The following is a 24,052-nucleotide window of genomic DNA, read 5'->3' on the forward strand; positions in this document are numbered from 1 at the left end:
GTGGGATGATACCCTCCAATTCCCATCATGGCCACCCAGCTCTGTCCGAAGCAACTTGTCTTCCACTAGGGCATGCTGTGGGAGGTGCAGGAATTCTGCAAGGAGCATCACTGGATGACAGGCATTTATGAGTTCCTGCAAGCCTGGGGGCCTCAGAAGCTGGAGTCTATGAGAGGTTGTCCTATCAAGAACTACGTGTTGCTGGTGAGCTGCCTGAACACTTGGCAGGCCCGTGTCTCCAATATACCTGCAGAGCTGGTCACAAAAGGCAGGTTGCTGCTGCTGAGCTGCCGTGACGTACATGCTGAGCTGGGTGAGTGCTGCTTATCCCCCCTCCTTTCCTTCTGCCTTCCTTATTTTATCCACATGGCCTCCTTGGGCCTGGAGTGTCCTCCAGGGACCTTTGGTGTGGGCCTCTCATTGGCCCTGTAGAGCCTCCCAAAGCTGCAGGTCCCAGCCCCTTCTCTTTACAATGAAAGGTATGATCATTACCGAGGACAGCTTATCCATCCATTTTGGCTCTCTGCTCTTTCCCCATTCTCCTTAGGAATCATGTTCCTGTCACCTAACACTTTCTGTTTTCATGGTGTGGAAGTAGTTCAAACCAAATGTGACTGAGAAAAATCTTAGCCTGCTCCTTAGGCTAGAGAACTCAGTTTCTTTACAGAGATTCTTAGGAATCAAGGGTGCCTCTTCTCCACATGTAGCAGAGTCAAAATGACACTGCAATTTGTATGTGTAAAAAGTTTCTCTCTTTAACTAATCTTATCTTACTCTGTAGTCCTAACTTCTGCTGATAGTGAAAGAAAAATACATTCCAGTTAAAAGTGAAAGTGCTTTTCATTTAAAGCAACACTTTTGCTCTAATTCAGTCTATTTTGGGTATTTGGTCAATTCAAAATTCATACTGCAGTTCAGGGTTGTTTTTGTTCTCAAGTGTCCTCTGTTTGTTTTCTGTCCTCTGTTTGTTTTCCTCTCCAAGGTGGCATCTGGCATTGAAGAGGGCTCTGGGCTGCGTGCTCTTCTCTACTGGCTTCTGTGACCCTTGCTGAGGTGTAATGCATCCCTGCCTGGTCTCTCCCCTCCTTCTCACATTGCTCCCTCTGTGTCCTGAGCTAGTGTAACTGGGGTGTGTGCTCTTGGCTCCTAGGAGCCCAGAGTTTCTACCTTTGCTGACTCGGCCCTGCAGGGGCTCCTGCTGGCATTGCAGATCCTTGGGGTTTTAGTGAACCCTTCATCCAGTCTTTGTCTTAGGCTGCTGTCATAGCTTCTGCTTCATGGTCCCTCGCCCCTCAACTCAGAAACCCCATCAGGCACTCTGGCTATCAACTCTCTGCTCTCTTCTGTATCCCCTATGGTTTAGAGCTGTGGGGAACTTGGGAAAGTTTGTTTGGCCCTCTTTCTGTCACAACACATCACACCATGACTTCTACTCTGCTATGACTATCTCATGTCATGTGAGCATAAGGGCACCCTGCAAGGGGGTGTCTTCCAAAAGTTCCACATGGAAAGTGGCGCTCAAGCCCACACTGCTGTCTGCTTCCTCCTCCATCCATCTCAGTTTCCCTCCTCTTGCCACTACCTACACCCACTAGGCCAAGGCCCAGTTGTTGATCTCCCAGGGTCTCCGAGAAATCTGGTGTAAGACCTAGTCTTGTTCCTCTTTTCTCTTTCTCCCTTCCCCTGGGAAGGATGCCTTATGCTATTGTTTCCTAGCTGAGTGCTTCCACCTAGGAGCTGGCCTTGGAGAAGCTCACAGTGGGGTGGACTGGGAAGCCAGTGATGTGTTCTTCTAGGAAACAGGAAGCTTGTTCTGTTTTCTCGCCTAACCCCCAAAGATGGCAGTAACCAATAGTGTCTACTTCCTGCAGAGACTGGATACTATTCAGACCCATGGCCCCCAGGCCTGCTTTCTTTATGAAGGTGGGAGGCCTTGGAGTGAGGGCCTGAAAAAGTTTGCTTGAAAGTGCTTACCTGCCTCACCCTTCCTGCCTCTGCTCCTCAACAGCTGAAAGGACATGCCTCATGAGGTATCTCATAGGCCACAAAAACTCCCCACTCTTTCCCTTCCCCTCCTAAATGTACAGGGAGTGCAGGGCAGGAACAAGGAGGGCCTGCGATTGGCCTGCTTTCTTTCTGACCCTGTTTTGGACAGGCTTTCCTCCCCTGTTGCGGGAAGTCTGTGTTTTTCCTAGTTTGTTAGCGCCTTGATCCTTAGTCCAGGATCAGCTGGCCTCTTCAAGAGGAACGGAGAAAAAAGCACAGGTTCAGAATCCTGGCTCTGTTTTTTCACTGGTGTGTACGACCTCAGATCACTGAGCTTCAGTTTCTTTATTTGTAACATGGACATAATAAAACATTCACTCATGGGGTCATGGCAAGGAGGATTAAACAAGATACTATTTGCAATACTCCTGGCATTGACTATGGCATGCAGTAGGTGCTTAATTTTTTTCATTTCACCTTATTCCTTTCTGTCTGCTCTCATCCTTCTTGCTGATCTAATTTTATCTTCTTATTCTCCAACTTTGTTCCTCTTCTACCTGGGCTCCCTTGAACAGCAAATGTATCCACTCTGGTAAGTTGTCCTCACCAGAAACTTGGGTTTATCCTTTGCTCTTCCCTCTCCCTAACTGTACCACATCCAACCTGTTGCCCAATGCTTTCTGTTCTTCTCCCTCCTAAATCTCTTTCAAATCTGTTTTCCCATCCATCTCCAACAACCCTTGTATTTTATCAATCCATCACTCCTCTATGCCATATGGTGTCGCTGTTGAGCTCCTCTCTGCCTTTGCCTGCCTGATGCAGCTAGTCCAAAAGCGGCACCACTGCAACAGCCTAGCTACTGTCATAGGTCAGAGGGATAGTTTGAAAAAGGATAAGTATGCATCCTTGTGTTCTCTTCAACCCTGGGTGCCCTTTGATAGGTTCCTTCTCTCTTGATTTTCTCAGTCCCAGCTCTTGGTGCCCAGTCCTCTTGGTGACTTCCTCCAAGGCTCCAAAAGTGCCATCCCCAGTATGTCTCAATTCTCTGTCTCTGGAACTCACGATCCCACTTTCCAGTTGCAGAGATGCTCATAAGGGATAAGTCAACTTACTTTTCATAACTCAAAACATAAAATATAACACAGTGGAGCTAGGCTGCCTGAGTTAGAATCCTTGCTCTGCTACTGTGTGATGTAGATAAAGTTACTTACCCTCTCTGAGCCCAGTTTGCTTTTCTATAAAATAGGGACAATAATAGTATCTACTTCAAAGAGTTTTTGTGACTGTTAAATGGGTTAGTACAAGTAAAGTAGTTGACATTGTATCTGGCACATAGTAAGCACTCTGTACTGTATTTTGTGGTATACTACATATTATATTTCTATATTGGGTTCTGCTGTTCTATGTATATTTTAACATCTTTGAACTTAAGAAGTGTATTAAGATTGATGGTGTGTGAGAGTCTAGATGGCATCATTTTTTTCTTTTTTTGTGGTTTATGAAATAATGGTGCTTCTTACAGTCAGTAAGATTTGATGAAGTATCATATTGGTATTATTTCTTCCCTCAGAGACAGTGGAATGTTCATATCTCCCAAGGCAGCTTCCAAGATTATCTCCTAGCCCCATATCCACCTTCCTTTAATCCTTAAAAACAAAAAGCAGATTGCACACTCTTCTGGGTACCTCTTCTACTAGAGCAGAGGCAGTAAGACTCCCCAAACAGAAAACTTTCATCTCTGATGGGACATTCTGCTATTCATTGACATATCACTCCTGGACCTTTGCACGTGCTATTATTTCATCTGCTTGGTGTACCTTTGTCCCTTGGCACATTAACTACTCAACACGTTCAATTCGAGTGACTCCATCTCTGTGGAGACGTTTCGCAGCCTCAGTGGGCCTCCTCTCCCTTTGCTGTGCCAGGTTGAGGGCTCCTGGGCACTTGCAGAGCATTTATCACACTGGTTTGTGACTGTCCATTTATATATGTGTGTTTGCCACCATATTGTGAGCTTCTGAGGGTGGGAACACTTTCTGTCTCACTCGCTCACTCTTGTCTGCTGGTGCCCAGCACAGCCCCAGTGTAGAGCAGCTGACTGGACAGTGAGCAGAGGTCCAGTAAGTGTTCAATGAGTGAAGGAATGAATTCATGGTCTGGCTTTCCCTTCGACTTCTGCCACTTTGGACCCACAGCGTTCCCCTAGCACCCCTTCTTTTTTGTGCACCCCCTAACAACTAACTCTCTCCTGTCTTCAGAATCCAAGCTGGAGAGCATCAGGAAGGACATTCTTGCACAGGTGCAGAACGAGTGCTGGAGCCGCAGTCAACAGCTAATGACAGAGCTCACAGATTTCATAGAGGTCTTTCAAACCATCAACTCAGACATTCACACCATTTCACGGTGCTCCCAGAAGGTGGGCTCTCCCCATCCTTCCTTCTCAGCTTATCCAGGCCCCATCCTGCTCAGATGCTCAGCACACTCTGTTCAGGTCTCAGCTGAGCTCCCCATGGAGCTTGATGCTCTTAAACCGCTCACATATGTGACCTGCCCTTGCTAATTCTCGCCCTGTTCATATGGCCCTCAGTTTTCTCATGGCTGTGGGAGGCTCTGGTATGAAGAGAGACGCATAATTCTGCTCTCTGTGATAGTCAGATTTGGATATATTGCCCTGTCATCAGGGTAATGATTTGGTGGAGGAGGAACTGTGCTGTCTTCACAGAGACCTGGGTCAAATTGCCCCTGGTCCCACTTGGTTAAAAGGTGATTGCTGGGGTCTGGAGCCTCTAGAAGGTGGGAGTGCCCCTCAGGGATGGGCCCAAACTGGTGTGCAGGGTTGTCGGGGTGCTGGTCTCATGCTGTAGCTCCTGCAGTTGAACGAGGCCAGTAAGCAGTACACCAAGCTGGAGGAGCGAATGGAATACATACGGTCACTCCATGAACTCATCCGCAACCATTTCAGCCTCTTTAATGCAGAGAATGAGGCGCTGGATGTCTCGGTGAGAGGGCAGTTCCAGGAGTCCCCCATCCCTCTCACTCCCCCTTCCGCACAGCTACATCTACTTGACTGCCCTCTGCTTGCCCCATAGCTTCTGGATGTGTGGGAGGCATTTCAGTTTGAGAAAAGCCAGGCGTCAGAGTTCCTGCTCAGCAAGCAACATGCCATTGTGCCCAAGCTGCAACAGCTGATAGCGGCAGCATTGGCAGAACTGGAAGGCCTGATTGAGAAGGCCCTGTCAGGTCCCTTCATGGACCCTGCACAAGAGCAGAGGAGCACTGAGCGCCAGCTCATCTCCCTGGAGCGTCAGTTCCAGAACACAGTCAACCACCTCACTGAACTGCACCGTGCCTATGCCGTCTTTACTGGTACTGAGGATCCCCGCCCCCTCCACCATCACCCTGTAATAGACCCTCCAAATGAGATAAGGGTTGGGACTCAGGATCCTGTGTCCTGTGTGACCCTAAGTCAGTCTCAGGAATCACATACCTTCATTAGTCTCTTTTATAGATGAAAATTGCAGGACAAAATCTTTACATTGGCTATGTCGAGTGTTGTGCTTAGGGTGGGGAGATGAGGCTCACAGTCTGGTAGGGAAGACAAATAGGTGAATGTTCCATTAGGATGTGATGGGGTCAGAGGGCTAAAAGCCTGTGCAGGAGAAATGTAAGGGTGTCCTCTTGGTAGTACTTAGCCTTTGGGTAGCCCTGTTCAACCCAGTCCTGCATCAGGTAGCAGGTCCCATATAAAAATAGGTCTTAATGCTCCATAGCCACTGCTTCTAGCCAGTGTGGTGTAGAGAGGCAGCTGCTGAGGGCCTCACTAGCCCACAGGAGGAGACTAGGACAGATCTATTGGTCTTAGCCCTTCTGTACAGTGGCGCAGCTAGGCACGTTTCCTTCTGCACGTAAAGAACTTTATGGGCTCAAGTTTCTTTTCTCAGATGCAGTCACTTCTATCAGTCACTTCTCTTCCTGGGTAGGGCGCATTGCTTCTGAGTTGCCTCTTGGCCAGCCACCAACTATTAACATCTCTGCCCATGCCATGTTAACAAAAAGACTGTACACTTCAAAAATATCAAAAGACAAACGCTGTGAGGAATGTTCCAGATTAAAGGAAGTTAAAGAGACATGACAAGTAAATGTGGTACTTGACGCTAGACTGGATGCTGTACTCGAGGGGAAAAAATGCCATACAGGGCGTTATTAGGTCAACTGACAAAACTGGAATATGGACAGTAGATTAAATAAAAAGTATTGTATCACTGTAGTACAGTCATGCGCCACATAACAATATTTCACTCGGTGACAGACTGCATATATGATGATGGTCCCATAAGATTAGTACCATACAGCCTAGGTGTGTAGTTAGCTATACCATCTAGGCTTGTGTGTGTTCACTCTGTGATGTTCACACAACGACGAAATCTCCTGATGACGCATTGCTCAGAATGTATCCCTGTCGTTAAGTGATGCACGACTGTAAATGAAGTTGATAATTATACTATAGTTATAGAAGATAATATGCCTATTCTTAGGAAACACTCACTTGAGTATTTGGGAGTAAAAGGCCATGATATATGTAACTTACCCTTAAATAGTTCAGAAAAGAATTTTGTGTTTGTGTATGTATACACATGCCCATACACACATAGAATGTGTAAACACAAAAAGAAAACAGGTGAAATGTTACAAAAGGTGAATCTAGATCAAAGGTATACAGGTATTCTTTTTACTATTTTTTCTTGCAACTTTAAAAAATTTGAAGTCATTTCCAAATAAAAAGTTCTAAAATGCAGTGGGATTTACTGAGGAGATACCACAGCAAATGTCCATCAGAGGACATTTGCTCTTAATCCTCAAGTTTGGCTTTATCTTCTCATGTGTCTAGAGATAGGTCTGCTCCTTCTTACACAGAAAGTTCTTTACTTGTCCATTATTTGATGTTAAGATAGCTACTATCAAAGATAGAGGTCTCTAGCTGGATCTTTTGAGTTCAGACAAAGGAAGATTGAAAGAGTTCGTATTTCACTGTCATTTTTTTTTGTCAGATCAGAGCTCTGATAGTCTAGTGATTGTCAGTCTTTTAATATTCTGAGCTCTCCATGATGGATGACACTTAGACACGTGAGATGCATGATTCCCAGCATTTGGGTGTAACTTCATCCCTTTATCTCACTCCAGAAAATATACTAGAATTCAGGTGAATGAGAATTACAATTTTGTTGCAATATCCTTCAATCTGGTCTGATGTCTTTTAAGTAAATTGAAAGCCTCAGTATTATAAATTATTATTAATTGCAAATTACTTTTGACACATATCTCACAACTGAATATAAATTGTTGGTTAAGAACTAATGCAGTAGCTTGTGAGTTGAAAGGAGGGAATGATGATCAGAGGCAAACATGACAGGGGGCGTCACCATTTGCCCCTGATGGTCCTCCCTGTGGGCTCGATCTTTTTCCGTGTGCATCTCACTGAACTCATCTGTGCAACATGTATTCGCTGAGTGCCTACTGTGCACCAGGCTTGAGGTGTATCAGTGGACAAAACAAAACCCCTGCCCTCATGGACCCAACATCTTAGTTGGGAGAGAAAGACAACAAATAGTAAACATAAAATATAACCAAATTATGGAGTATGTGAAAGAGTGATAAGTGGTATAGAAAAAAAAAAACAGGGCAGGGTAGGAGGGATCAGGAATACCAGGGAAGGTAGATAGTAGTTTTAATAGGGTAGGCTGCATAGGCCCACATAGGAATGTGATGTTTGAGTAAGGACTTGAATTTGGTGAGGGAGTGAGCCATGTGGTTCTCTGAGGAAAGTGTTCCAGAAAGAATGAACCAGTCAAAGGCCCTTAGCAGGAAGGGGCATGCCTAATATGTCTGAGCAACAGTGAAGAGTCTGGTGTGGCCAGAGTGTATGGAGTGAAATGGAGGCTAACAGAAGAGGAGCCCTGCCCTTTCACTGCCATCACATTTTCCCAGATTTTCTTTCCTTGGAATAACTGTCCCTTGGATTGTCCCCACTCCATTGTTGTACTGAACAATTTTGGACTCCCCCAACTCTGACACTCTCAGGAACCCCTCTTCTGTCATTATGGGCTCCTGACAGACCATCCCATCATGTTCCTCCTCCCATGCTGCCACACATAGCCCCAGCCTCAGCCAGCCCTGTCCCACAGGGGATGAGAGTCCTTTGTCCTTGCCAACCTGTGGGACCCGTCCTATCGTGCATCAGCAGCGCATCTGGCACCTGTACCGAGTCATCTCTGAAAACATCAGCGAATGGAAGTGCATGGCTTTTGCCAAGGTGCTGACACCCTTCCTTGCAGTTCCTGCCTGGGAGTGGAGCATCTGTGGGGGGTAGGGGGGAGTGATGGGAAGGGTCTCCAGCTGACAAAGAATACTTCTCCCTACAGTTCAGCCTGGCTATGGCCCAGGAGAAGACAGATGGCTGGCTGACAGAGGCGGCCCGGATGAGTGCAACCCTGGGGCTGCACAGCCCGGTTCTGCAGCGCTGCATGCGCATGCTGGAGGAGTTTCGCAGTTACCTGCCATTGCTTACCAAGCTGGGCAGCCTCCAGCTGCAGAACCTCAACTTCCAAGGCTTCCTTCGAGGTATGTTTGGGTAGACTCAGAAGGAGGGACATAGGCGTTAGAATATGGCAACAGCTCAGTTCCCCACTGCTCCTGTTCAAAATACCTTTCTTCCCTGGGTTGCTCCCTGCCCTCCCCCACGTACCATAACTGCCTTTCCCCCACAGACACAAACATTTCTAGCCTCTCACTACCACATAGGTCCTCTCTGCTGACCTGGGCTGGGCTCTGCACTGTGTTCTGGACTTTAGGTTCTGGGCTCTCAGCTCTGTGTTGTGCTTTGAGGTCTGCTGTGTGGGAGCTGGGCTGGGCTCTGGGTCCAGGTCTGGCCTCTGAGATAGGGGCTGGACTCTGTCATATACCAGGTGTTGCTCTGACTTGTCCTCTCTACCTCCAGCCTTAGGGCTCGGCAGTCTCTACAGCATAGAACTCCTAACACTGGGTCAGCTGCTCAATTGTCCTCTACTGGAGTTTGCAGATCGAATCAATCAGGTGGGGTCTACTGGAGGGAGGGAAGTGGTCAGGCCTAGGACCTGTTTGCTGAGCTCTAGTAGAGCCAGTTAAGGCCCAGCATCCCCTTGAGACAAGAGGGTAGTAGATATTGGCTTGTGGGTGGGTGGTTGAGAATGCTGGCCTGCCTGGAGGGTATGGGGGTCTGATGGGTGGTTCCAGACTTTCTGTGACTGAGAGTATGCACCCCCCTAGTGGAAGGAAGTGGGTGGCTGCCCTGAAGTTGTGGGCACACAGGATGATAGATGTCCCCCAACACTTACCCTGTCCCCAAAGCATCAGCTGATTGATAGACTGTCCGCTCAGCTAGAGCCTTGAAAAAGAGTGGGTTTCAAGGCAGCAATCCTAGGTCAAAGTGTGCTGCCAAATGGCCTGTCTTTGAAGCCCGATGGTCGCACTCTTCATCCCTGAGATATCCATTCACCTGAGCCCTGGCTCTTGAGTCCCAGCTCCAAGGCTATCCCCTAAGCCATTACTAGGTCCTGGGTCCTAAGACCTGGCTGTTTCAGATCTGGCAGTGTGAAAACGAACGAATTCATGCCCAAGAGACCCTACAGCGGCTGCAGCGGGTCTGGGAATTGCGCCAGCTGCGACTGCTCAACTTTATCCTGCGTGTGCCTTATGAGCCCCCAGCCTTGGAGCGCTCCAAGAAGCAAATGTTGCGCAGCACCCAATGGGAGGTGGTGGACAAGGATAGTGGCACCTTCATCCTTTCAGGTGAGACCCAGATGTTGTGGCTCAAAGCCTCCTGTGGGGGGCCATATTCATCCACCATATCCACCAAGACCTGCTGGATATGGCTTCTCCAACCAGGGTCCCATTCTTACTGTACAGCCTGAGACATCAGTCTATTCTGAGATAGTGTCTTCCATGTAGTTTCTGTACAGTCTAAATCTTGTGAGCTCCCCACACCCTCCCTCCCACCCAATGCTTGGCCTCTTCAGCAAAGGTCCTTCCCTTTCTGGGTGTGCTAAGAAATTCCTCATGGTCACATCTCTCCACCTTTCAATGCTCTGTCCTCTAGATTGCACCCTGCCGTCTGACCTTTTGCCCCATTCATTCATTCTTTTTTTCTTCCCTCAACAAACTCATCTGCCTCCTCTGAACCAAACACAGGAGACCCTGAGATTTACAAACAGGAGTCCTGTCACTCGGGAGCTCCCAGTCTAATAGAACTGAGATAGGTAAATGATGGAGCACTTGTTCAGGGCAGTGGAATCTCAGAAAGATGACCAGCTTCAAAGGACTAGGAGAGTCAGAGAAATCTTCCTTTCCTGTAGATAGAGACCTCATACTGATTTCTGAAGGAGCAGGAGTTTGCCATACGTGCAAGGGAGAAGAGCATGCTAGGCAGAGGGAACAGCATATGTACATGTGCCCAACATGGTATAGCTAGGGAATTGCCAGTAGAGGAGAAATTCTCTCACCCAACACAATTGAAACCCAACTGGGAAATTAAAAACTTTAGTTAAATAGGGAAATCATAAAATAGGATGCATACATGGCTTAAAATTTTTGTTTTAGCATAAAACATATAAATGTAAATTTATTTACTAACCTTTTAACCTAAGGACAAGAGCTTTTGTCCTTTGATTTGCAGTTAACTGGTAGAAGTTCCCCATTGCCTTTCTTGCATTAATTCATTGTCTACAGTTTCCACTTTGAGTTTCTATAAAGTTGAGTAGTGACATGAAGACACCTGTGAAGTTACCTGAGTCCAGAACTTTTCTAGATTTTTATTATAATTTCCCGATTTTTAAAAATTGACCTAGTTTAATATCATGTTTTTATCAACTCACCTTTATTAAAGCCTTCTAATGTTTCTGTAGAACCAGCAACTCTTTCCCAACCCATATTTCATTGGTTAACAAAATATTAGATTAAATTGTGTAATTAAAATTATAACTCACATAAACGGGTTTGCAAACACACTGGTTCTTGGTGAGAATACAGTTCAACTAGTGGAAGAAAAAATATTTGGGTCTTCCAGAGAATAGCTTGAGATCTGTGAGTTTCAGTGTATTTTGGGTATTGGTCACCCCTGTCCTTGACCCATCTGACTGCCAGCTGAGCTCAGTTCAGGTGGAACCCACTCTTCCTTAGATTGCAGCAGCCTGCAGGATTCTATCCAGGAAAGTCTTCAGGTGTTGTTCAAGATCTTGGCCACCCAAAAGTCAGGAGACTTATACAAAATAGCTTTGGAATGGATGACCATTATGCATGGCCTGGGTGAGTACACGCCTCTTGCTGGACTGATGGGTGGGACCTGACGTGGGATGGCCCAGAGGGATGGTGTGAGAGGTGGAGATTGGGTGGGGAGGATCGGAAGGACACAATGAGGACCTCCTTCAGGGCTGCTTCTTGGGGTAGCATGACCAGGTCTTTATTTATAGTGAAAATTTTCTCCCCTCCAAGCAAGGTCCCTGAGTCCTGCTGAGCAGAGTATTTTGGGGTGGGGCCCCTGAGAGGTCAGAAGCAGGCTGGACCCCCTTGCAGAAGCTAGAACCCTAGTCTCCCTCCAGTGTTTCTTTCCTCTGGCTGCTCACACAGGTGCCCTGCTGGAAGTGTGGGTGACTTTCCAGCAGAAGTGGATTTTTCTGAGTAAAGTTCTACATGAGATGAAGATCCAGTTTCCTAGTTCGGACCTGGTAGGAAAGGAGGGTGAGGCAGGGTAGACAAGGGCTACTGAAGAACGGGGCTCAGGGTGGGAGGGGGAGCTGCCTCTTCACATCTGCGTTCACTTTTCCCCTCTCCCTCACCACAGAACTTCCGCTTCAAGGCCATCGATGATCAGTATCGGACCCTGATGCAGATCTCTGTAGCTGATCCCCTGGTTCTGTCACTTATAGTGCCCAGTGCCAAGCGGAGCCCTCATTTCCAAGGCCAGCAGCTGCAACAGCTGCTGCAGAAAGGCTCAGTAGAGTTGGAGGGCATGATTATGGCTCTGGAGAGCGTGCTCTATGGGGTACGTGCTCACTTCCCCCGCCTCTTCTTTCTCAGTGACAGTGAGCTGGTGGCCCTGCTGGCTGCCCCACTGGAGTCATATGAGGCCCAGCTATGGGTACGACGCTGCTTTCCTCATGTGCATGCTGTGAGCTTCAAGTCCAGCCCAACTGGTAAAAACATGGTGGATGACCGGGAGTCAAGCCCAAGCACACAGACTCAGGTGGAGGGACTTTCAGTGCTAGGGGCAGGTGGGGAGGAGGTGAAGCTACAGGGGTCCCTTCCTCTGCATCCAGATCTCCCCAAGTGGCTGGCCTCTCTGGAGAAGTGTCTGCGTTTGGCACTAGTACACATGCTGCAGGACTGTGTGGCTGCCCGTCTTGCTCTGGGCCCATCCCTAGACAAGGCCTTCACGCAGCTGCCTCAGCAAAGCCAGTTGTCCCTGCAACCATATGTCCACCACTGGCTGGATTTAGTCCAGGCCTTCCCATGGCAGTGTGTGCTGGTGGCAGAGGAGGTGGTATGGCGAGCCAAGATGGAGGAGGCTCTGCTTGAGGAGAGGACCCTAGCCATGGTCAACATGCAGGTGCGCAAGCTTGAGGTACTGGTGCATTTTGTACGGGCCCAAAGGGCCTCCAAGGGTTGGCAGCCCCTGCCCTCTGTCCGCCAGACCAGCCTGCTCAGTGCCCTGCTGGTCATGGCAGTGACTCACCGGGATATTGCACAGCTGCTTCAGAAGCACCAGGTCAGTGATCTGATGGACTTTCACTGGGCCCGCCAACTCAAGTACCACCTGGGTTCACCTCACACCCCACCCCAGAGTCCCCTGCAGAGTCTCAAGACTAGTGCATCTACTGAGACTTCTCTGTCACCAGCTGCATGCTGGATAGATGTGCTGGGCCGGTCCTTTCTGTACAATTATGAGTACTTGGGTCCCAGACTGGGGTCTCTACCCAGCCTGCTGCCTGAGCGGCCAGCCCTGGTGCTGTTATTGGCCTTGGAGGAGGTGGCCTGTGGGACCCTACTGGGCCCTGATGGTGTGGGCAAGGCAGCAATGGTGCAGAGCCTGGCACAGGCCCTGGGGCGCCAGCTGGTGGTGATGCCCTGCTTGCCCCAGATAGAGGCCCAAAGCTTGAGTAACTACCTAAATGGTGCCCTGCAGGGTGGTGCCTGGCTGCTGTTGCAGGCAGCCCAGCACCTGCCCGTTGGCTTGCTCTCTGCCCTGGGCCAGCGCCTGGCTGAACTCCACCACCTCTATGCCCCACTGTATCAGGAGGCTTCCCGAAACACCAGCACTGTTGACCCCACCCACTTCCAGCTCCTTGGCAGTGGCTTCTTTGAGAAACATCACGTGTCCATGCGCCTTGGCTATGGCTGTCTCCTGACACTGCGTGCCCTGAGCCCTGCTGTGCCTGCTAACCTGCACCTGCTACTGCGGCCTGTGGCATTGACACTGCCTGACTTGCAGCAAGTAGCAGAGCTGACCCTACTGGGTGCCGGGATGCGGGATGCCTCCCACATAGCTACCTGCCTATCCAAATTCTTCTCCCTAGAGCGTGAGCTTGTGCCTGGGCCCCTGCCCTGCCGCTTGCCAGTGCTCAAACAGGTACTAGAAGACATGATACAGGCTCTAAATGTGACCAAGGAGGAACCCAAGTCTCAGAAGCCGCACAGCCTAGCGGCCATTGAGGAGGCCGCCCTAGTGCGTGCCCTGCTACGCTCACCACTATTCAGCATCCTCAATGGGGTGCACCTGCATAACCTCCGAGAACTGCTCTGTGGGCTGTTCCCTAGTGCCACCCAGGTGCTGGCAGAGCCTATGACCCACAGGCTGAGGAAGCCACTGCTGGTGGAAGAATTGCGGCAGGCAGGCCTGCATCCCAGCCCTGATATTTTGGGGTCCCTCGAGCAGCTGAGCCAGGCCCTGGGCCGGGCCTCGGGCATTTTGCTCCTGGGCCCTGCAGGCAGTGGCAAGACCACTTGTTGGCAGAGCTTATTTAAGATCCAGAATCGGCTGGCAGTCATGGAGGATGCCTCAACCCAGGGCTGCCAGCATGTGGAAATTACTCACCTGTATCCCAGTGTCCTCAGCCCCCAGGAGTTCCTGGGATGGCTAGAGGGCTCCTACTGGCACCATGGCATCTTCCCCAGACTGCTTCGTGCAGCCTCTCAGAGTAAGACTGTGGGCCCAAAGGGGCAGGCACAGGAATCGGTGGGGATCCAGCACTGGATAATATGTGATGGGGCCTCCAGTGCTGCTTGGCTGGACTCTATCACTTGCCTCCTAGGCGAACCCCCCCAGCTTAGCCTCCCCAATGGTCAGCAGATAAAACGACCCCCTGATACTTTTCTCTTGATGGAGGTGGGAGATGCAACAGGGATGTCCCCCACAGTGGTGGGCCGTTGTGCCCTAGTCTGGTGTGGTGGGGAGCAGACTTGGCAGGGTATGCTTAGCATCCTGATGGCAGCCCTGCCCCATGAGTACCGCCTGCGGCTCCAGACAGTCATTGAGCTCAACCGCTTAGCTGAAGTGCTGGTGCCTGCAACGTTCCGATTCCTCATCAGCCAGGGTGCCAGCTCTTTGCTGCAGGTACATGGGCAGCAGGCTGTTTGCCCAGGTGTGGCTGAAGTCACCAGCCTGGCCCGCATTTTGCGTTGTCTGCTTGACCCCCACCTGCATATAGATGAGGAGGAGACGGCACATATCCCAGGTGAAGGGAAGGGAAAGGGAAGGGCTGGTTTGAAAGAGATGGGGCTTTGAGGGTAGCTGGGATATAGCTGGAGCCGGGGGCGTGGGTTCTTGGGTGGACTTGGGCCTGGGGACTGAAAGTGAGAAGTAATAGAGCCAACCTCCACTCTCCTCCTCTACCCCCTGATTTTTCCTACTGGGTTTCCTGTTTTGGCCTTGGTGACCTTTGCAGAGGACCTCAGCTCTAATGATCCTGTGGCCCAAAGCTTGAAATCCTCAAAAAGCAGCTCTCTGAACCGGTCCCAGGTTGACAGCGATGATGTGCCTATTAAGCACAGGGAACACCTGCTGGCTATCAGCAGCTTTCTTTTTGCCTTGATCTGGGGCTTTGGAGCCCACCTTCCTTCCAGGTATCTGTAGAGGTGGAGTGTGGGGGATGCAGAGGGCTGGTATGGACTGGCCCATGGGAGTCAAAACTCATGTGACATCACTGTCAGGGGAGGGTGAAGTTTGTGATGGTGTCACAAATGGAACTGTTATAGCTGTCTGACACTTTTGCGTGTGTGTCCATCTGAGCAGGCTCTGGCCCCTCTTTGACGTCTTCATAAGGGATTCTATTAGTTGCCTCCCTAACTACCCTGAGCCATCGCCCTCAGCTTTGGTGTTTGATCTACATGTATGCCCTGAAGATGGGACACTGGTCCCTTTCACTGGCCAATACCTGGGCAGCCGTGTCAAGGGAATTCCAGGCACCTTCCACCCTTCTCCCCAGGTGAGAGGACAGTAGGGCCGTAGCTGGGGTTGGGGCTCAAGGAGACATCCTGGAGGAGTCCATGTTCTAGGCTCAGCTGAGGCCTACCTGCTCCCATTCTTTGATATGTTTTCACAGTCACAAGAATACAGGAAGTGTTCTGCAAGTACAGCTTTCAGACAAGACCCCTAGACCTTACTTTCAGCTAGATTACTGTCCTAACTGGAGCTGCCACAGTAAGCCCTGCTCCTGTCCTGCAGACTGAACGGCTCTTATATGTGGTGGACCTGCTTTTGTCAGAGGGACACCCAGTGCTGCTGGCTGGAGAAGCAGCAACAGGGAAGTCAGCCTTTGTGGAGGTGCTAGTGGAGCCACATCATCCTTACACATACAGCCCCATCCACCCTGCCTTCAGTACCACCCACCTTCGCCTTCTACTAAGCCGAGGGGTCCAGGGCCAAGCACAAGCCAGTCTGTGGCCCGGGCGGCACGTGGATTCTAAAGGCTCCCTCCTCTTCCTGCTGGAGGATTTGCACCTGGCTGCTTCTGGTGAGGAGCTGGGGGGAGGGAAGAAAGGAGTCACTGTCATCTCTTGAGACTGTAAAATCCCCATCAATGTTCATTGACTCTCAAATAGACACCTATAGACCAAATTCAGTGTTCTATTCTTAATATCTTCTCATTCTGCAAATGCTCCATGAACAGTCTTACCCCTCTCATGGCCTCAGCCACCGTCTCTATGCTTTGACTGCTCAATCTTTATCTCCAACCCAGGCTTTTCTTCTAAGCACCAGACCTGTTTCTCCAACCATCTACTGTATATCTCCACCTTGTTGTCACGTTGGCACCTCAGATGCAACCCTGAACTCATCTCCTTCTCCCCCCTCCCCCAAACCTGCTACTGTGTTTCCTGTTAGTAACTGGTACCACCATCCATCCAGTCACTTAAGCCAGAAATCTTGTTGATATCTCCTCTCTCACCAATGTCCAGTCACTATGCCTTCTAAAGATCTCTCAAATCTTTCCATGTGTTTTCATTTCATTTTCCCTGGTTCAGACGTCTAGTCATTACCTGGAACTTTGGCAAATGCTTTTGCAAGGTTCTTCGTGATGATGTTTTCTTCTCTAGCCTCTTACACTGTGTGCTCTAACTGGATTCACCTATGTACAATTTATTGAGTAGTACAATTATTAGTACAATTTATTGAGCACTGTGTGCTGCATGCTTTATCTGTGTCATATTTAGTGTTCATAGAATCCTAGTAACATGGAGATTTGTTATGATTATTTTAAAGATGAAGAAACTGAGAGATTTTTAACTTGCCCAAGACACTCTAGCCAGTAAGAACCAAGATTAAAATTCGAGTCTGTTTGCCCCAAAACCTGTAATTTTTTCTAACTATGTTATTTGACCTTCTCAGTGAATTTGCGCAAATAATCAGGATGTCAGTGGGTAATAGGAAGAGTAAATTCTGATCTTTGAATGCCAACCAAGAAGAGATTTCAACAGGAAGGCTGAAAACATTGCAAGCAATGTTGTAGAGTGACGTACATTATAGCTGGCAGTGTAAAAGGTGTCATTGAGGGACAGTCACCAAAACATCCAGTATAAAATAAAAAATTAATAGACATAACAAAACAAAAAACTGTGACCCCTATCAAGAGAAAATAGTCAACAAAAACTGACCCTGAGGTGGTCTGTAAGTTAAATTTAGCAGACAAATACTTTACAGCAGCTATAATAAAAGTATTCAAGTACTTAAAGGGAAATATGATCTTAATGAGTGAATATATAGGTAATCTCAGCAAATAAATGGAAACTACTAAAAATAACTCAAGGTGGGGCTGGCCCCATGGCCGAGTGGTTAAGTTCGTGTGCTCCGCTTCAGTGGCCTGGGGTTTTGCCAGTTTGAATCCTGGATGCAGACATGGCACTGCTCATCAAGCCATGGTGAGGCAGCATCCCACATGCCACAATTAGAAGGACCGACAGCTAAAACTACACAACTGTGTACCGAGGCTTTGGGGAGAAAAAGGAAACATAAAATCTTTAAAAATAAATAAACAATAAAAATACCTAAAGGGAAATTTTAGAACTGGAAAATATGATAACTGAAATGAAAAATTCACTGGATGGCTTAATAGAAGACTGGAGATGGCAAAAGAAAGAGTCAATGAAACCTGAAGCAAGAAAAATATTGACTATGAATAGTGGTTCCGTCTAACACACATATAATTGGAGTTCTAGAAGGAAAGGAGAGTGAGAACAGGGCAAAAAAATCTTTGAGGAAATAATGACTAAAAGTTCTTGGAAAATACTGACTTTCAGAGATAGAAAGCTCAGTTATTACCAAGTAAAACATTAAAAAGAAAACCACGCCTAAACACATCATAGTCAAACTTGCTGAAAATCAAAGAAAGGAAAACTTTGAAAATGGTCAGAGAAAAAAATGACACATTATGTACAGATGAACAACATTAAGAATGATGGTTAACTTCTCATCAGAAACAACAGAGTCCAGGGGATAGTGGAACAACATCTTTAACGTACTAAAAGGCAAAAAAAGAACCCAAACCTGTCATCTTCAAATTCTCCATCCAGTGAAGATTACCCTTTATAAATGAGGAGGAAACAAAGGTATTTCAGATACTTGAAAGTTGAGAGAATTCACTGCTGCTGGAATTGCATTACAATAACTGCTAAAAGATGCTCTTCAGAAGGGAAATAATATGGAAACTCAGATCTACAGAAAAGAATGAAGAGCTTCAGAAATGGTAAATATGTGGGTACATATGAATATCTTTTTCATCTCTTAATTACCTTAAAAGATAGCTGATAGTTTAAAACAAAAATAATAACCTTGTTAGATGGAGTTGGTAATATAGGTAGAAGTAAAAATAATTGGAACAATAGTAAAAGGATAGAATGGGCAGCAGTGGGTAAAAGGAATTTTACTGTTGTAAGGTTCTTATGTTTGTGAAATGTGAAACAGGAAGTTGGGAAAGGTCAGGTGTGAAGTGTGAAGTGATAAAATATTACTTCTAAGTATTGATAAGTTAAGGAGGGATATTGTTAGCCCTAGGAAAATAACTGAACAAAGTATAGCTAAAAAGCCAATAAAGGAAATGCAATGGGATTAAAATATTTAGGTCATGCAAAAGGAAGTGGGAAATGAGCAACAGAGGAATAAAAAGAAGAGACAAATAGAAAACAAATAGCAATATGATGGACTTTAAACCAACCATATCAATAATTACATTAAATGTAAATGGACTAAGTACTCCAAGTAGAAGGCCAACATTGTCAGACCAAGTGAAAAAGTAAGATCAAGCTATATGCCATCTAAAAGATGTGCTTTAAAATAAAACACAGATAGATGAAAAGTTTTAAAAAAGCAAAATATTTACCATACAAACAATATGCATAAGAAAGTTGGTGTAGCTATATTAATACCAAAGCCCTTCAAGACAAAGGTATTTATTAGCAGAGCTAGAGAACTGAACATTTCATAATTAAAAGATTCAATTAATCAGAAAGACATAAAAGTCCTAAATGTGTATGCACCTGAAACAGAGCTTCAAAATTTGTAATGAAAAATTGGATACACACAAGGAAGAAATGGCAAGTCCAAGATTTAAAATGCCTCTCAGTAACTGATAGAACAAGGAGAGAGAAAACAAGCCTATAGATCTGAATAACACTATCAACTATATTGACGTTTACAGAACATCATACCCACAACTACAAAATGCACTTTATTTCAAGTGTACATAGAACACTCACCAAGATAGACCATAGACTGGGTTATGAATCAAGTGTCACAAATTTCAAAGGATTAAAATTACAGAATACTGGGGCTGGCCCCATGGCCGAGTGGTTAAGTTCGCGCGCTCCGCTGCAGGCAGCCCAGGGTTTTGTTGGTTTGAATCCTGGGTGCAGACATGGCACCGCTCATCAAACCACGCTGAGGCGGTGTCCCACATGCCACAACTAGAAGGACCCACAATGAAGAATATACAACTATGTACAGGGAGGCTTTGGGGGGAAAGAGGAAAAAAATAAAATCTTTAAATAAATAAATAGAATTACAGAATACTTACTCTGACTACAACAATAAAAATCAGTAACAATAAGATACCTAGAAAATGTCCAAATTCTTTGAAATTAAACAGCACTCTTCTAAATAACTCATGCATCAAAGAAGAAACTACAGGGAAAATTAGAAATATTTTGAACTGAATAATAATGAAAACAAAACATCAAAATTTGTGGGATATAGCTAAAGCGGTGCTTAGAGAGAAGTTTATAGCTTTAAATGCCTACATCAGAAAAGAAGAAGGGTTTGGACTCAGTGATCTGAATTTTCAGCTTAAGAATCTAGAAAAAGAAGAGCAAGTTAAATCCAAAGTAATTAGAAGGAAATAAAGATCAGAGCAGAGATCAATGAAATAGAAAAACACGCAAACAATAAAAAATATCAACAAAGGCAAAATTTGGTTCTTTAAAAAAGATAGATAAAATTAATCCCCGAGTTTCACAAATCAAGAAATGAAAAGAGAAAACAAATTATCAATATCAGGAATGAGAGAGGTTTTATCTTAAAGGTATTAAAAAGGATAACAAGGGAATATTGTGAAAAACTTTATACTAATACATTTATTAACTTAGATGAAATGGACAGATACTTTGACAAACACAACTTATTAAAACCTGACTCAAGGGGCCAGCCCGGTGGCATAGTGGTTAAGTTTGCATGTTCCACTTCGGCGGCCCAGGGTTTGCAGGTTTGGATTCTGGGCACGGACCTAGTGCTGCTCATCAAGCCATGCTGTGGCGACATCGCACATAAGATAGAGGAAGATTGGCCCAGATGTTAGCTCAGCAACAGTCTTCCTCAGCAAAAAGAGAAAGATTGGCAACAGATGTTAGTTCAGGGCCAATCTTCCTCACACACACAAAAAACAAAACAAAAAACAAAAAGCCTGGCTCAAGAAGAAAAAGAATAGAAAATGAATACCCCTATATATCTATTAAAAGTTTGAATTCATAATAATAAACATTTCCAGTCCCAGATGGTTACACAGCTGAAGTCTATCGAGTATTTAAGGAAAAAATTGAAACTTACACTTTTCCAGAAAATGGAGTAAACAATTCCCAACTCACTTTGTCAGGCCACTGTAACTTTAATAACAAGCCCTGAAAAGACATTTCAAGAAAAGAAATTGTAGGTCATTTTCTTCTGTTAATATAAATGCAAAAATGAATCCTCGGGGCCGGCCTGGTGGCACAGCGGCTAAGAGCGCACGTTCTGCTTTGGCAGCCCCGGGCTTGCCGGTTCAGATCCCGGGTGCAGACGTGGCACAACATCAAATGGGGTATATCCCAGGAATGGAAAGTTGACTTAACATTCAAAAATCCATCAGTGTAATTCAAAACATTAACAGAATAAAGAGGAAAAAATGTAAGATCATCTCAATAGTTAAAGCATATGATAAAATTCAGTGCTATTCATAACTCTCAGCAAACTAAGAATAAAACGGAACTTTCCCAATTTGATGAAGGGCATCTATTAAGACCTACAGCTAATTGCATACTTAATAGTGAAATATTGAACACTTTCCCTAAGATCAGTCACAAGGCAAGAATGTCCATTCTCACTGCTTCTATTCAGTATTGCACCAGAGACCCAAATCAGTGCAATAAGAAAAGAAAAAAAAGCCTTCAAAAATTGGAAATGAGAAAGTAAAACTGTCTCTACTGGCATATAACATGATTTTCTACATAAGAATCCAAAGGAATCTACACACAAAAAAACTATAAAGCTACTAAAATAAGTGAATTTAGCAGGGTCACAGGGTACAAAGTCAGTCTCTTGAAATCATTAGTATTTCTATACCTTCATAAAAAACAATTGGAAATCAAAATCTTAAAATATTTCTTAAAATATCACATAGGGGCCAGCCCAGTGGCACAGCAGTTAAGTTCACACGCTCTGCTTCAGCAGCCTGGGGTTCGCCAGTTCAGATCCTAGGTCCAGAGCCATGCACCGCTTATCAAGCCATGTGGTGGCAGGTGCCCCACATATAAAGTAGAGGAAGATGGGCACAGATGTTAGCTCAGGGCTAATCTTCCTCAAAAAGAACAACAATAAAATATCATCTAGGGGCCGGCCTAGTGGTGCAGAGGTTAAGTGCGCACGTTCCGCTTTGGAGTCCTGGGATTTGCTGGTTTGGATCCCGGGTGCGGACATGGCACCACTTGGCAAGCCATGCTGTGGTAGGCGTCCCATATATAAAGTAGAGGAAGATGGGCACAGATGTTAGCTCAGGGCCAGTCTTCCTCAGCAAAAAGAGGAGGATTAGCAGCAGATGTTAGCTCAGGGCTATCTTCCACACACACAAAAAGTATCATCTAAAAGGTTAAAATATTTAGGAACAAACTTAATGAAAGATATACACTGAAAATTACTAAATATTGATGAGATAAAGGAGACAAATAAATGGAGAGATATACCATCTTCATGGATCAGAGGAGTCAATATTAAGGTGCTCATTCTCATCAAAGTGATCTATAGAGTCAATAGAACGGAATCTAAATCTGAGCAGGCTTTTTTTGGTAGAAATTTACAGGCTTATTTTGAGACTTACGTGGAAATGCAAAAGACCTAGAAGAGCCAAAACAACTTTGAAAAAGAAAAAAAAACGTTGGAGAGCTTACACTAGTGATTTCAAGACTTACTATACAGCTGTAGTAATCAAGAGAGTGTGGAATTGGTATAAGGACACGGATATACAAATAAATGGAATGGAACAGAGACTCTGCTATATGGCCATATATGGTCAATTGTTTTTCAACAAATGTGCCAAGATAATTCAATGGCGGAAAGGATAGTCTTTTCAATGAATGGGGCTGGAACAACTAAAGATCTGTGTGGGTGAAAAAGTGAACCTTGAATCCCGCTTCACAACATAGAGAAAAGTCAATTATAAATGGATCACAGACCTAAATATAAAAGCTAAAACTGTAAAACTTTTTTTTAAATGTTGGATAAAAGTCTGTGTAACCTGGCTTAGAGGCAGTGATTTCTTTCTTTCTTTCTTTCTTCTTTCTTTTCTTCCTTCCTTCCTTCCTTCCTTCCTTCCTTCCTCCCTCCCTCCCTCCCTCTCTCCCTCCCTTCCTTCCTTCCTTTCCTTCCTTTCTTTTTTTTAAAGATTGGCACCTGGGCTAACAACTGTTGCCAATCTTTTTTTTTTCTGCTTTATCTCCCCAACCCCCCCACCCCCCCCCCCCCCCGTACACAGTTGTATATCTTAGGTGCACGTCCTTCTAGTTGTGGGATGTGGGACTCTGCCTCAACGTGGCCTGACGAGCGGTGCCATGTCCGCGCCCAGGATCCGAACCCTGGGCTGCCACAGTAGAGCGCGCGAACTTAACCACTCGGCCACGGAGCTGGCCCCAGAGGCAGTGATTTCTTAAGACACAAAAATTAGATTTTACCAAAACTAAAAACGTATGCCCCTCAAAAGATACCATTAAGAAAATGAATAAAATAAGCCACAGACAGAAAAGTACTCATGATACATATATCTAACAAAGGACTTATACCCAGAATACATAAAAGTTATTAGAACTCAGTAAGAACAAATTCCATTTTTAAACAATGGACAAAAGACTTGAACAGATACTTCACAAAGAAAAATGTATGAATGGCCAAAAGCACATGAAAAGATGCTTGATATTAGTAGGCATCAGTGAACTGCAAATTAAAACCACCGTGAGATAGTACTTCACACCTACGAGAAAGACTATGATTAGAAAGACCGATAATAAGTGTTTGTGAAGTGTGGAGCAACTGAAACTCTCACACTTTGCTGGTCGGATTGTAAAATGATACAATCACTATGAAAAAAAAGTGTGGTGGTTTCTTATCAAATTAAATATATACTTACCATGTGACCCAGCAATTCTACTGATAGGTATTTACCCAAGAGAAATGAAAGTACCTGTATGTTCTCAAATAAACTTATACATAAATGTTCATAGCAGCATTATTCTGAATAGTCAAAACCTGGAAACAACCTAAATGTCCATCAGTGTGTCGATGGATCTACAAATTGTGGTATTTTTATAATGGGATACTACTCAGCAATGAAATGGAACACACTACTGATACATGCAAAACATGGATGAATCTCAGAATCATGCTGAGTGAAAGAAGCCAGACATAGTAAACTACATACCGTATAATTCCCTTTATATGACGCTCTGGGACAGGCAAAGCTAATCTATAGTGATAGAAGTTGAATCAGATAAAAATTCCTAGGATGGTGTGGTAGGGGACTGACTGCAAAGGGGCATGAGGAACTTCCTGGGGTGACAAAAATGTTCTAAATATCATTAGGGTGGTGGTTACACAGGTACGTACACTTGTCAAAACTCATTGAACTGTATATTTAAAATGTGTACATTTTATTTTATATAAATCATGTCTTACTAAAGCTGACTTTATAAAGGTGAGCATGTGATATAATTCCACTCTCTCTAACTGTGATGATTGCACTTTCTCCCCAATTGT

The 24,052-nt window shown here is 45.6% G+C and overlaps 2 protein-coding genes across 8 annotated transcripts in view; one reads left to right on the plus strand and one right to left on the minus strand.

The window, feature by feature from the left end:
• The window catches only part of DNHD1 (dynein heavy chain domain 1), a 66,857-nt gene that overhangs the window by 24,730 nt on the left and 18,075 nt on the right, over positions 1-24,052 (plus strand). Inside the window, exons 12-25 of one of the 2 annotated variants that reach the window (XM_070626119.1) lie at positions 70-313; positions 4,245-4,402; positions 4,860-4,985; positions 5,076-5,352; positions 8,169-8,296; positions 8,406-8,604; positions 8,981-9,075; positions 9,603-9,810; positions 11,197-11,322; positions 11,644-11,741; positions 11,858-14,747; positions 14,958-15,135; positions 15,305-15,497; positions 15,737-16,025. In XM_070626119.1, the coding sequence (XP_070482220.1) occupies positions 70-313; positions 4,245-4,402; positions 4,860-4,985; positions 5,076-5,352; positions 8,169-8,296; positions 8,406-8,604; positions 8,981-9,075; positions 9,603-9,810; positions 11,197-11,322; positions 11,644-11,741; positions 11,858-14,747; positions 14,958-15,135; positions 15,305-15,497; positions 15,737-16,025 (5,209 nt within the window). Of the gene's footprint in view, positions 1-69; positions 314-4,244; positions 4,403-4,850; positions 4,986-5,075; positions 5,353-8,168; positions 8,297-8,405; positions 8,605-8,980; positions 9,076-9,602; positions 9,811-11,196; positions 11,323-11,643; positions 11,755-11,857; positions 14,748-14,957; positions 15,136-15,304; positions 15,498-15,736; positions 16,026-24,052 lie in introns of those variants that run through there. The other variant, XM_070626120.1, reaches the window with a different exon arrangement.
• RRP8 (ribosomal RNA processing 8) overlaps positions 19,220-24,052 on the minus strand; it is a 46,977-nt gene continuing 42,144 nt past the window's right edge. For 3 of the 6 annotated variants that reach the window (XR_011541585.1, XM_070626127.1, XM_070626123.1), the window contains 2 exons: positions 20,603-20,673; positions 19,220-19,512 (listed from right to left, as the gene is read on the minus strand). Coding sequence is in view for 5 of the 6 variants with exons in the window: in XM_070626127.1 (XP_070482228.1) it covers positions 20,645-20,673 (29 nt within the window). In the remaining variant the exon portion in view is untranslated. Of the gene's footprint in view, positions 20,674-24,052 lie in introns of all 6 variants that reach the window. The other 3 variants (XM_070626126.1, XM_070626125.1, XM_070626122.1) reach the window with 1 other exon arrangement.

Source organism: Equus przewalskii, chromosome 6 (genome assembly GCF_037783145.1).
Source record: "Equus przewalskii isolate Varuska chromosome 6, EquPr2, whole genome shotgun sequence".
Classification (NCBI taxonomy): domain Eukaryota; kingdom Metazoa; phylum Chordata; class Mammalia; order Perissodactyla; family Equidae; genus Equus; species Equus przewalskii.